The sequence below is a fragment of the Emydura macquarii genome, unplaced genomic scaffold, assembly GCF_026122565.2.
Source record: "Emydura macquarii macquarii isolate MOO-44397 ecotype Brisbane River unplaced genomic scaffold, CSIRO-AGI_Emac_v2 contig_1230, whole genome shotgun sequence".
In the NCBI taxonomy this organism is placed as follows: domain Eukaryota; kingdom Metazoa; phylum Chordata; order Testudines; family Chelidae; genus Emydura; species Emydura macquarii.
Genome location: NW_027131367.1, coordinates 9,567,708 through 9,581,587, shown reverse-complemented (window position 1 = coordinate 9,581,587; position 13,880 = coordinate 9,567,708). Strand labels below are relative to the sequence as shown.

Below are 13,880 nucleotides of genomic sequence, written 5' to 3'. Positions count from 1 at the left end.
GTTCTGTCACTAGCTTGTCCCATTTCCACTCCCTTGTGCTCCCTTTTCCAGTTACTTAGGTGAGTCACCTTTCTGCTCCACATATTTGCATAGCAGAAATGCTCTGCTTCCACTTTGCACTCGCTGTATCGGGCTTGCTTTCTCCTTTAGGCCTTCGTTTACCTTAGATCTGCACCGAATGTGCCGGCTGTTTTGATAACACAGCTCTGAGCTTTGGGAGGTTTATCTGGAGATTTGCTCTGCAGATATAGCCAGGGTTCTGTATTGTTCAGCCTTTTAGAAAAAGCCCTGTGTTCCAGTTTCTGATATATCCTGGGAGGAACCTGATAACAACATTGACCAGCTGAAAATGGATTCTGTTTGCTTGCAGATAGGACTAATAACCGTTAGTCTTCAGATCCAAGCAGCATGACTGCAAAACAAATACAGTCACTCCCCTTAAAGGGTTTCAGCTGCACTCCCAAGCTTCTAGCACTGTCTCAGTCCCTCATAGACTTCAGCTCCTACCATCTCCTTCTCTGTTCTCACCCTAGGCACATGCAACTACATCCTGCCAGGCAATTGCAACCTCTCTGTCCCAGATCTTTTTCTGTGCTGCTGGGCTCTCTCTCCCTCAATTCCCCAACCGTCCTTCATTTGGCAAGCCCCACTCTTTCCTCCAAATCCCCCTTTCTCTCCTCCTCCTTGTCTTCTTTCTACAAGCTGCAGACTCTTCCTCTGTTGCTGACTTCGTTCCATGTTCCCAGTACTTCTGGTCTCATCTTGCCACTGGCCTCTGCTCCAATAAAACCTCCTCTGCACTACCTCCAGTGGTAGCCATATATGATGTTACTTTCTTGGTGAAAGAGCTGATTGAATATTTTCTGTCTGTCATTTTGTGACAAGAAAGGGCCTTTTTTGCTGAATGAAATTTTTTGTGGAGAATTTTTTGTTTCTTCTGAAATAGTCTGTTTTTTTGACAAATCAGTTTCCCCCCCTGCTTTTTCTATTTCGTCACCGGAAAAGAGGTGTGAGGGGAAGACCAAAAAAAACTAAACACTTCTCAGTTTTTGAAAACTTTTTTTCAAACGTCAAGTTTTTAAGAAATCTTCCTGCAAAAAGCAATTGGTGTTTTTGACCAACTCTTCACCTTATCTGTCCTCTTTGTGCTACTCACCCTGCTTCCCCTCCACTCATTGAGACTCTCCATCCAATCCCCTTTCCCAGCTACTTTACATACACTTCAGAAAAGGACAAATAAATGAGCCTCTTTCTTTTATATGTATTTTGATCCGGTTTCATTTACTCCACCTCAGACAGAGGAATTAACCCTTGTATATGCAAAGTTTTCTTAGTGAGGTTACGCCTATGGAAAGCATAAGCAGCACTCAGAATAATATGTTGAAAGTTTTTTTGTTTTGGCTTGAAGTAGCAGAGTCTCACCTGTAGGCCCCAATCCTGCACTTGAGACACCAGCGCTTACGCACACAAATAACTTTACGCACCTGAGTATTTCCACTGAGTTCTGTGGTGCTGCTCATTTGCACATTTAATCATGGGTGTAGATTTTTGCAGGATCCGGGCCTTAGTTAACACAGTTGACTGGCAACGTACCAATATGCTAACATCATAGCACTGCTCTTCCTTTATTGCTGTTTCCTTGTTAGTGTTCTGCATATTTTTCCTGTATGCTTGTTTATTTAGGGGAACATGGGTGACAATCAGGTGTATAAGACGTTCTGGGAGTGTCTTAGTTTCATGCACTCTGACATGGTGAAGTCAACTGCTACTTACGAAGTTTCATGGTTGAAGTTTTTGCATGCTGGGCCCAGTAGTGGTTTCATAAAGTACCTTTCATAAAGACAAGAGATCAGATTCAGCACTGCAAGTTTCACAATCGGACGTCCAGGAAAGATATGACTTTTACACCAGCAGCAGAGTGTTGTTTAGTTGACTCTATTATTTGTAGACAGTGGGTGTGTCAATCCTGTTTGCATGCTCCCTTCCTGTTTCTTAAAATGAAACCTATTCAGCTTACTAGAGCTTAGTCATATTTTGTTTGTTTGTTTGTAAATACCAGTGTCCCAATTCTTACTGGGGATTCTGGTTGCATCAACAGTATCAGGGCTGGTCAGAACATGGAACAACCATTTCACAATAAATAAACAAAAAAATGTCAAAGTTGTTTCCATTGTGTAGGATTAAAAATGGGGGGGAGGGTGAAAATAAAATGATTTTTGAATTATTTCTTAACATATTTTTGTGAAAAAAATTGAATTTTCAGTATGTTCTGGGTTTGGGGTTTTTTTTCCTTCACTTTTTCATTTTTCCTTTTGAAACTCAATAACATTAGGAAAGTCACCAAGGGACAAAGCTACAGTATTTAAATTGTACTTTTTGCCTGTCTCAAACTTTTTGCAAAGCTGAGAGTTTGGAAAAGTTACAGGATGGAAAAATGAAAAAGTATGTGTAGGAAAAAACCCCAGAACATCATTTTATTGCACTCCAGGGCACACAAAGGGGCGAGAGAGGGGAAAAAAAAGTTGGAGAAGGTGGAGAAGTGTGGCTTTGCTTTCCAAAGCAAGTGGTGGAATCCTGATCACTTAGGACATTAAAAACTAGGCTGGGCAAAACACTAGTAAATGTACAACAGAATATAATCCAGCTCTAGAATTAATGGCCTAGCAGACTCTTGGCTATGACATTTTGGGGAAAGCTGACATATAAACTGGTGCCCACCGATGTAGGTGGATGAGGAGCTAAAATATCCACCCGTGATCCTTAGCGGCATCCTGCGGCTTAAAGGTTTCCACTGTAAACTGAAACTGTTCATTCCAACTCTCTGGACCAAATCCTGGTTGCCTTACTCAGACAATCAATCCCCCTGAATTTAGTGTGTAGGATCTGGCTTTACACGGAAAATACCTTTCTTTCCTTCCACCACTTTCCCTCTGCCCCTATCCTTTTCTTGTTTCTCTTGTTTTGACAAAGGGCCATGATGCCCTTTTGTTCGCTGAGTTTTGTTTTGGTTTGTGAATCTGAACGCTTGGATTGCACAATCATACACCCAACTCCCTTCCTGGAACTCCTCTCACCTGAGGCATAGAAACTGTGCCAGCTTCTAAATTCAGCCCATCCCACCTCCTAATTATGGAAAGTTTAATGGGACAGTTAAAAATACGTTTGCCCATGCTTTTATTAAGACCTTATTTACAGCGAGGTTCTGGGGATGGCTACACAGCAATCAGGAGGAGTGATTGCAGCACAGGTAGGGAGCTACGCGGCCTCACCGTGATTGAACTAGCTCACTAAAAATGGCAGTGTAGCCACGGTAGCGTTGACAATGGGACGGGCTAGCCACCTGAATACAGCCTCGCCTGGGACACTGGCACATATTTGGGCTGCTAGCCCATGGCACTGCATCCACATTGCTATATTTAGTGAGCTCGCTCAGTCAAAGCTGGGTCAGGTTTGCCTACACGTGCCGTCCCAATTGCAGTGCAGCTGTACCCTCGGGCACGCTTACTCATGCTGAGTAGCATCTTACTTCACTACTCCGTCCCACTGATTCCACTGGGATTGCCTGGGGAGGTAGGATACGTCTCTCAACAGTAAATAAGGGTATTAGAGTCCTAATGAAAGTGTAAGTGTCAAAGTAGTTCATTCATGATTGAGCCAGAATTAATTGGGCCAAATTCTCCTTTCAGTTACACTAGAGCACCTCCTTCAGGTGCACTGGCATAAACTGAGTGGAGGGTCTGGCCCATTAGCTACAGTAGTTTCACTGAAAGGGGGAAATGTTCAGTCTCACGTGTAGGGAATTAATAATGGGAGTAGCACACCTAACTCCCCTTGCACTGGGTTGAAAATGTCTCACACAGACTGCCTTTGGAGTACTGTACAGGCAAATGACTTAGCATATTAGCATTTATTTCATGTACTCTTTCAAATAAAAAAGTGGCCAGTCAAGCTAAGACTCTCTGGTAATTGTCTTGTACTTGGCTTTTTGCACAGCATCCTGCCTCTGTTTGTTCTACGCTCTCTTTATTTCTGCAGTATATTTTCTGTTGCTCTTGTACCTCCCTTCCCTTAAGGTCTTGTTCACACTGGAGAAAAATCCCTACATCTCCAAGCTAGAAAATGCATTTCTAAAATAGTTTTAACACACCTTTGTGTAGCCTGCACTGAACAGGGAAAGCATGTGTAATCCATTTCAGTTCCATCTGCGACTACAGAAAAGGTTTGTTCTAATTTGAGGAATCATTCCAATACGTGTCATGGAGAATACTGATAGAATTGGCAGAAACTTGTATAAACATTCCCTCCCCTTACTCCCCCCGTCTTGGCAGGGCTTAGTCAGAAAGAAAGAGAGAGACCCTTTTCCTCTCTGCTTGGGACACCATACTCAAGGGGTTAGGGCTCCAAAACTTTGAACCAGGAGAGCTGAGTACTAGTCCTGGCTATACCTACAGATATTCTATGGGCAGGATTCAGTTTCCCTTCAAGTCAATTGAAAGACTTGTATTGGCTTGATTTCAGTGGATTGGGGGCCCTATGGGACCTGTTAATGCCTCCGATTCCGCATCTGTAGAATGGGGATGAGAACCACCCCCCTTTGAAAGAACTTTGAGATCTATGGATGAAAATTGTTATAGAACTATGAAGTATGGTGATGTTCAATGCCTTGAGGAAATGACATCTCTGTGACTCCAGCTGAGTATCCAAAGCCCACTTTTGAAGGTAGTTATTTAATAAAGTGGATTCTGACAGTCAAAGTAATTTGCTTCCTTTATTTCTGGTCTCTGTGATCCCTGTAACCCATGGAGAAGATACAGCTGGAGAGCCTAAATTTGTTCTTTTTGGTTCTGATGACCTTTCACTTGTAGGCAATATGAGAAAAAGAAAGGGGCAGCGGTTCTATTATTATTGGTTTGTATTGAGATTGTGCCTAGCAGCCTAGTCCTGGACAGGGCCCCGTTGTGCTAGGTGCTGTACAAACACTATAGTCTAACCTCCTCTTTCCAAGGTGTCCATCACCATAACATCCAGGCATGAATTTAAAAGGGGGGAAAAAAAAAAAATGAACGGAAGCGCTCGAGTTACTTTTAACCACTGTGTAACAGAAACGCCTTCTCTGTACAGCTTCTTGACATGTGCATGAAAAACTGTGGCCCGAGCTTCCAGACTTTAGTTGTGAAGAAAGACTTCTGCAAAGACAAGCTGGTGAAACTGCTGAGCCCAAGATACAATCTGCCAGTTGATACACAGGAGAAAATCTTGGCCTTTATCATGGTCAGTCGAGTGTAAATAGAGTTCTATGTTTACATAATAAATAGTGATACAACCCAGTGATGTGCTGGAAGCCTCTTGTGAAAATGTCCTTTGAGGTACTTGTTCCTTTTGCAAGTGCAGCCAGGAATGGGAGATGGAGAGAGAGGAGCAGAAAGGGGGCATGGAAAAACCGCCTTTGGATACCTCCTTCCTGTGGGCATAGTTCTGGAGGGCACAGGAGATGTTGCCCTCCTCCACCCCTCCCCCCAATTGCAAGCATTGGGCAGGTACAGAATTTGCCCTGCCTACATGTGGCCCCGTTGGCCTGATTGGAGCTGTGCCCTCGCCAGATACAGAAAGCAAACTATGCCTATGCCCCTTCCCTGGCTTCTGGATGCGTTCCCTCCCCGTGTGCACTGAAGGAGAAAAGTGAAAGGGAGCTTTGAGGCTTTTTTCTGTCCTGTTGTTCCTGCTGCTATGAGTGCAGGCCAAGGGAGCAGACAGCTCCCGTGGGGGGAGCCACTTACCTAGCAGAGTGCTTCAGGAGCATGTCTAGTAGAAGCATCTCTCTAGAAATAGGTTCTCTTCTTCCATGACGCACTGACATGAACTAATTCCCCTGACCAACAGAAACCCTGCATTTCCCAAGGAGTCTAGGAGGTGGGCAGACAGGGAAAGGAAGAGAGGCAGCCACTTGGAGAAGGGGGGCTCAAGCCATGTGGCTTCACCCGGCAAAGCATTCTGGGTCTCAAACATAAAAACGTTTTGATTTCTGTGACCGTTAATTTTTCAAAAACAGACCTGGGCCCAGGGGTTCCAAGGAACCGTGGATGTGACTGAAGTGAAGGAAGTGTACCTGGAGCTGCTAAAGAAAGGAGTGCGGTTTCCATCCTCTGATGCCAACACAGGGACACAAAAGGTAGTACGACATTTGCCACTCTTAATTGCAGTAGCTCTATGTACAAAGAAGGTGTGTTGATTGTCATTGGCTATTGTGTTTGAAATCCTGCTGCGTGCTCAGGAAGTTGGTCATGAATTTTGCGCTGGAGTATTTTTTTTTTTTTTAACTAGATAATAGTGCTTTTTATATTAAAAATCACAGGTTGGGGAATCTTGTCCCAGACAGGAAGCATAAATCTCTGAGATTTTCAAAGCTGGCTGAAAGATTTGAGCGCTCAATTCTAAATCGTAGACATTTTTGAAAGTCGATGGCATGCAAATGCCCGGTGATTCGGAATGTGAGCATTACCTGTGCTGAATATGGAATTAGGAGAGGTGAGGGTGTCTCACGAAAAGGTCTTTCCTATATAAGAGTCTGCCTAATGGTGTACCATGTGTCTCTGGCGCCTGGGGGCCAAACTTGCGTTTGCGCCTTCCCACCTCATGCCCCCTCTCCCGTTCAGGGCCTGAGGGATCCCGGTGCCACCCCCCAGCTACCCCGGGGAGGAGGGGGTCTGTAACTGCAGGGGGGATGCAAATGCAGTCTTGGCTCCGTTGCCCCCCTCCCCGCACTTACCTGCCACGTGGCGCCCGCCTCTCTCGCTCCAGCCCAGCACCAGCTCGTACGGGGGTGACCTCACCCCCTGGCCTGGAGAGGGAGGGCGCTGGGCAGGCCCTTCACAATGCGCAGGGGGCACAGGGTGCTGGAGGGACCGGTGCCCTCCATCCCGTGTGTCATGAAGGGCCAGCCTGGTGCCCCCCCCAGCAGGCTGGCACCCGGGGGCCTGGTCCCCCCCCAGCCGCCGACTTGGTACGTCACTGACTCTATCCCCTTGTTTGTACAGTCTCTACACAATAATTTGCAACCTTGTGAATAAAGGCTCTGTCTTTACTATTTAAGTTGATTATAGGTATTGTTGTGTAGATCTGGAAAATGACACTCTGTCAATATGGCTCGAGCAAGCTCTACACACAGCAAGTTTCTGAGATCAGGCCCTTCCCATTTCCTGTTACTTGGAAGACCTTTCACAAGACTTTTGAGAAGAGTGAAACCATCAGGTGGAATGTTGCAGTTATGGAATTAGAATCCTCTAATCCGCCCAGGCAGAAGTGATTCAAAACTATTGTGACTGTGGCCTGATGATTAAATAGTGGAGCACAGGAAATGTAGTGTATTTTGGCTAAGGCTGTACAGCCGAGGCTATGGGCTGAGTTTTTTGACTAGAGAATTATTTCTTCTCCACCATATGTAACTGTGGGAATGAATGTTATCTAAAACTCTGGTCCTGCACCCACTGAAGTCATTGGAACTTTGCCATTAAGGTCATTGGTGCAGGAACTGGACCTACATAGAGAATTTGGCCCAGAATACCTCAGGATGAAAGGGCTTAAGCAAGGGACTGATTCAGGCCTTTGGTTTAACACAAATTATGCAGTCAATTTAACCCAAAATACGAACGAGGCTTCTTGCAGCCAGAGCTTTTTATCTTTGGGATCCAGAAGAGCCTACTCCCCTCTCAGCTTATCTTCCAGACAAGGATTCCTAGACCCTTTCTTCTTAAGGCTTTTGCTTTCCTGGTGTGGTAGCATCACGAGCCCCACCTAACTCTTTTTTTTCCCCCATAGCAGGGTTCTTGTGCAGTGAGGACTGACACTTGTTCATTCCCTTTCCAAAGAAAGTAATAGGACTCTCCCAGCAAAGATGGGCATTCATAATTACATGCTTCGCTATTCACACTCCTTCCTGTGACGGATTCACTTACTAACAAATTAATTGAAAGGAAACCTGGATCCCAAGTCTGATTTATTGATTTATTTTTAAATGACAAGACGGTTATTGGCTTTACTTTAGTGAATAGAACTCATGCGGTAACTCCATCTACGCCTTCCTCCCTGGTAATGATTAAGTACTGATTATGAGAAGGCTAATGTGCTGTTGTCTTGTCTGATAAAGATGCTTTGTAGGATTGTCATCTGGAGGTCACTGTCAATTCTCAGGTTAAACAAAAGCTCTCTTCATATTGTACTGCAGCAAGGTTTATCTTGGCTCTCTGCAAAGCCATCACCGCCTTCTGCTACCTCCTTGAAATATTCTCCAGTGCCTCTTCCCCCAGCTCCAGCAATAACATTGACTCCAGAACAGGTACAGTACTGCCTTCCTTTTGAAATATGCTGACTAGATGCCCTCCTGAGGTCCCTTCCAACCTTAATATTCTATGATTTTATGACTAAGCCTTTGTGATCATAATTCCCTGGCCTATATAGGATATAATATCAGAGGCTGCTACAAGGAAACTCTCCATTAGCACAAGCAGTATAGGCTTCTGTTGATCGTTCTGGGCTGAACCCCTGCGGTGTTACCATAGTGTTTTTATGTTTGTTAGAAAATTTTACACATTCATGTGCCAGATCTTAGTAGAGGCCAGGAAAGGAGATTGCACAACTACCAGGGAGCTACTTGTTTGGAAAATAGAAGTCTTTGCATGTGTATTTGTAAGGTTCATTCAAGAGTACTGTAGTGCAAATTAGTAACAGGACACTTCAAAGATGGAAGGAAAGGGTAAAGAAAACTTTTGCATGACACCAGTGTGGTGAACTCTGTTTTAAAAGGCAGAAAGAAATGGACAAGCCAGTTCCACATCTGCTTGGCTTGTGGATAAATGAGAAGTTTGTCTGCTTAATAGTAATAGGACTGAACCGTAAAGGAGAGAAATAGCAGCATCACACTTCACAGAGCTCTGGTTTGAGAGCCACTGCCTTATAGTGATATAAAACTGGACTAACTCCATTGACTTCCATGGAGTATCACTTGTGTAAAGACTGGAGTACGGCAGTGCTGATCAGGCCCATAGTATACCTGATAAAAGAGCAAGCAGGACCTTAGATGTGGAAAACATCTTGATTCTGTAGTTGTACAAATAACATTTCATTCTATTGCACTGAACAGATTGGGAAGCTGTACAGCGAACTGGATATGGTGAAAATGAATGTGAAGGTCATGTCAGCAATATTAAAGGAAAACGTTCCTGGGTCTGAGAATCTGGATGATATGGAGCTCTTACAGGTGCAGTACACCATTTTTGCTAGGAGTTTGTTGATGGCTTGGTTATGGTTTATTTTAAAAATGTACATTGTGCCCCTTCTTGTTACATCTGGATTCCTACTGCAAAGTGAAAACAAATATCTGTTTTCAAACTTTGGTGTTGATCTCGCTTTCTTTACCATCTCCACCTGCTAGGAAGACAGGCAGGAAAGGACAAGTGCATCTTGCAATGAAAACTCTAGCTGGAGTGGATTGCTAGGGGGAATGCATTCCAGAATGCCCTATCTCTTGGACTCAGGTGTTCAATTCAGAGAGGAAGAACATGCTGGCTGAATGCAACTGCCCCATGGGGAAACAGATGGTGCTAAGGTCACTGTAACAGTAGGATCCCAGGCCTTTCAGGGCTCTGCATCATCGCCAATACCTTGAAGGCAAACCGAGAGCCACTGCAGAATATGTAGTACTGGTTTTAAGTGCTCAGCTTAAAAAATGAGCAGTTGTGTTATTCATTAGCTGAAGTTACATATAGGCTTCGAGTTCCATTAGTCCAGACTGGAGATGCCAAAGCTGATGCACTGTCTCCAGTTCCTTCCTTTCCTAGTACTGATTTTTCTATGTATATGCTGCATTTTTAAATGCCCACATTAGAAGCAAAATCCTCATGCCTCAGGAATATAATTATTATCTGTGCCCATGGAAACTCTTGATGCAACCAGATGTTTCACAAGGATCATATAAACCTCCTGTAGTTTCCCTATGTTTTAAACTTGTCTTCAAATGCTGGGATGAGGAAACTTTCTGTTAATGAGATTTTTATTCCACCTTCACTTGGTTTGGAGAGCTAATCTACCTTCTAGAACTTCTGTGGACCTCCCGTAAGCATAGCTTCACTTGGCCAATGGAGAATTGTCCCTGAACCAAGGGAATCCTCCGCTGGTGTGATCTGGTGTACTGGCTTCTGTGCCACCCCTCTCACCCTTGGCCTCCAGTGCAGGGTGCATGGCAGGGAAATAGAGGGGCAGCTGGGGTGACCTTAGATGCCGCTAATCCCCTGACTGCAATAGGTTGTACTGGGGAACCAATCCCAGAATTAGGGGTGACCAAAGTAGTGTAAAGCCACCAGATTCTAGGATGTGGCCTAAATTAATTTAAAAAATTGGAAGAAAATCCACTCAAACTAGGCAATTTCACAATGGCAAGGATTGGTTTTCCTCTGCTAATGACTGCACTTTTTTTTTTTAAAGTCCTAAGTCATATACTTCCACTATAATATATATATGAGCTGCTACATTCAAGCACTAAAACAATGTGATTTTTTAAAACTCCACAATTAAATATTGACTACATCTGTCCCCAGCACAATGGATTGTGGATTTTTCAAGGTTCAAGTTGCAAGAGAAGCCATTACAAAGCTCTCCAGTAAATAATATGCTTTTCATAAAGGTTGTCTGCCTAAATATTTACTGCACACAATAGATTTAATGGCTTCTCTGAAATAAGGCAGGGTTTAAAAATTCCCTTGTGCATTTTTAAATGATCTTAGTGCAAATTGACTGTGCACAGTAATTAAGACTGCAAAGAAGCAGTGAAATCTACCCAGTAAATGACTCATTTGAAAAATTATCTCAACTTTCATGTTCCTCAAGATAATTTTCTCCCCCAGCTAACATAAAACTATTGAAAAAATTTATTTAAAAACCATGCAAAGGGTTTGGCTTAGCCCAGTAAACACCAGGGATTCGGCACTAAATTCTTCATTCATCTTAACGTGAAACAAAGCAAACAGAAAGAAAGTTAGATATCACGTTAAAGCATGAGGACTACAAAACTGTGACAGCAATGGTTTAGGCCTAGACTTCCACATTTATTGTACACGGGAGCAGCAGTCTGTCCTGGGGGGTCTTAGCAAGGGTGGAGTGTGGTCTAGTGGTTACAGCAAGGCAATAAGAATCAAGCTATCTGGATTCTCTTCCTGCTTCTGCTACTACGTCACCATGTGACCTTGATCAAGTAATTTGACCTCTCTTTGTGCTTCAGTTTAGCTAGCTGTAGAATGGATATTATGATGCTTGTCAGCCTCTCAGGAATGCAGGGTAGACACTTGGGGTACATCTACAAAACAAGCAGAAACCCATGTCAGCAAGTCACAGAGCCCAAGTTCTCCGATTTGGGCTTGCGCTACAGCGCTAGAAATAGCTGTGTAGATATTTGGGCTTGGGCTGGAGCGTGGGCTCTGAAGTCTAGGCTTTGAAGATTGTAGACTCACTGCCATGGATTTCTGCTTGCCATGTACCTTTAGTCCTGCTTCTCCGGAGATGCAAAGTAGCCTTCATGCTGGTTTAATCAGCCAATGGAAGATTTCCTCTGTGCAGGGGAATCCCTGGGCAGCATAGAACTGGCAGCTCTCTTCTCCCTCTTCCTGACCCTTGGTGTGATAGATGTTACTGTGGGGAAAGAGGATAAGGTCAAGACATGCCAATGCCCTGTTGCTGCCTAGCTGATAGAATGGACCTTCAAAGCCAGAGGCTGAAGGATTCAGTCAGCACAAAGGTCACCTCTTCAGGGAACCGCCTCTTGAGCTGCACTTAGCACTGTTTGGCTGGGGCTGTGATAGAGGCCAGGGTGTCTGATTTAATTAACCCTTTGAGAGCCTTGGGCAAAGACCACTGCAAAGGAATATTAGAATGTCTCTGCCTGTTTTAAATCTATTTCTGGCATGGTTTTTGAAGTGTATTTTGTAAAAGGAAGAATGCCATCACAAAGTCTGAGGAAGTGCAAGCAGATCTGCCTGCTAGCACTCAAATAATTCAATTTTTGGCGGGGGTGGGAGAAGGGAGTGAATTTCACCATTCATGAAGAGGTGAGTGGAAGCTCATTCCTTTTACATGTATTTTATGACTGTATTTTCTGTTCCTTCCTGCAATACCCTGAGATCGTTATCAAAGCATAAAAGTGCCTAGAGAAACAAATGTGTGTTGCTTTTACAAGAACGAAATATGTTCTTTTTATGCATCTCGACCTAGGTCACTCGGTTCAAGGGATTGTGTCCTTCTACAATAGTAGTTTCATTTAAATTGGTGTAGAACAGAGTCCTTTGCTGAAAGAGTGGCATGCTTTAAGTCTTAAAAGGGCTGGAGAATTTTTTTAACCATGTGTCACCAGAGATCCAAGCTAGTCAGATTAACTGAAACTTAATAATGGAGTAAAGTACAGCAATAAAAGTCATGGTTTACATTGGCGTGGCATATCTCCACTCAGGGTTTGCACTTGTGTAGATGCATCTGTGAATAAAAACCCCGTTGTAGACCAGACCTATAAGACACCTGAAAACAATAACCCCCAAAATATTAAACTGACTGAAATAACAGTAGTTAATAGAGCAGTTCAAGTTCTTGTATCAACTCTAGCAGCCAGTAAGAGTAGGGAACAAGCACAGCTACTGGATACATACCCGTCCTGGGACACTGGAATGTGAGTCCAAATCCTCAGTCGGTGTAAACAGTCACAGTTCCTTTGAAGTCATTGATTTTTACACCAGCTGATGATCTGGCCCTTGGAATGCATAATAGACAGCTCTGGTTTCAAGGTGTCGAGCAAAATCTGGCAAATTTCTGATTGGGATCGGAAATGAAAAGGGCTGCGTCTAAATTCTTGTAGAATTTCCCTTTGTTAGCAGGTTGAAAATCACCTCTGGGCTGAGGGCAGGCACAGAGCCTACACGTTGCTTTAAGCCCGGTTTTCAGGACTTGATTAAGATTAATGGTGGTACATATCCCTTGTGCTGCAATTCTGAACAGGGGTGAATTTCAGCCTGAGAAATGTACTCGGGGATGCACATTTTTGGAGCAAAATTGGGCCAGTTTTACAACAGAACCCAGATAATTTCTAAATGAAAATGGAGAAAATAGTTCCTCCTCTTTCCCCGTACCCCTTCTTAGACCCCTTCAGAGTCTGCATTTGCAAGTAAATCATGGAAAAACTGGAGGCAGGGGTGGGATGTTACGTTCTTGATGCAAGAATAGCGGTTTCTTTGAACCTGCCAACAAAGGGAAATCAGTGGGGAAGAGGAATGTAAAACTCTGTAAAACTTAAATAGTTGGTAGTTCTAGTTCTAACGCTAGTAGAGCTGAATTGCACTCAGTGAAATTGTGAATTTTAGACCAATCAGTCCTGCTGGATTGTATTACCTATAGAGTTGAGGCAGATTTCATCTATGGACTTGATTCACAGCCAGACTGAGGAAGCCAGGTCTAGACTTTGTATCATGGACTCATCTGTGCTCCAAGCTATGATATTCTCTCTTCCTTATAATGGGCCTGATCCAATGTCCATTGAAGTCCATGGACAGTGCCCTATTGATTTCCATGGCCTTTGAATCTGCCCTAGTATGAAGTCGAGTAAACACACACACATCCCACCTGCTCCCCCATCTGTCCCCCCCCCAACCCTCAAAATTTGCTCTTATTAATCATCTGGCTCTTCTGAACCTTTCTGAATTGCTCACTGGATTTCTAATTGGGAATTCTTCAAGTGCTGGTCCCTAGGTATATTCTATTGTGGATACGCAGGTGTCTAGAGCTGGAGAATTTTGAAAGCGGTGTCTGTTGGTCCACACGTGACTCACCTCTTGTTCTGATCGAGGTGATAA

The 13,880-nt window shown here is 43.8% G+C and overlaps 1 protein-coding gene across 3 annotated transcripts in view; it reads left to right on the top strand.

Annotated features, from left to right (window-relative positions):
- The window catches only part of TOM1L1 (target of myb1 like 1 membrane trafficking protein), a 38,803-nt gene that overhangs the window by 5,009 nt on the left and 19,914 nt on the right, over positions 1-13,880 (top strand). For all 3 annotated transcript variants that reach the window (XR_010919562.1, XM_067547431.1, XM_067547430.1), the window contains exons 4-7: positions 5,122-5,271; positions 6,050-6,169; positions 8,222-8,332; positions 9,137-9,253. Coding sequence is in view for 2 of the 3 variants with exons in the window: in XM_067547431.1 (XP_067403532.1) it covers positions 5,122-5,271; positions 6,050-6,169; positions 8,222-8,332; positions 9,137-9,253 (498 nt within the window). In the remaining variant the exon portion in view is untranslated. The remainder of the gene's footprint in view (positions 1-5,121; positions 5,272-6,049; positions 6,170-8,221; positions 8,333-9,136; positions 9,254-13,880) is intronic.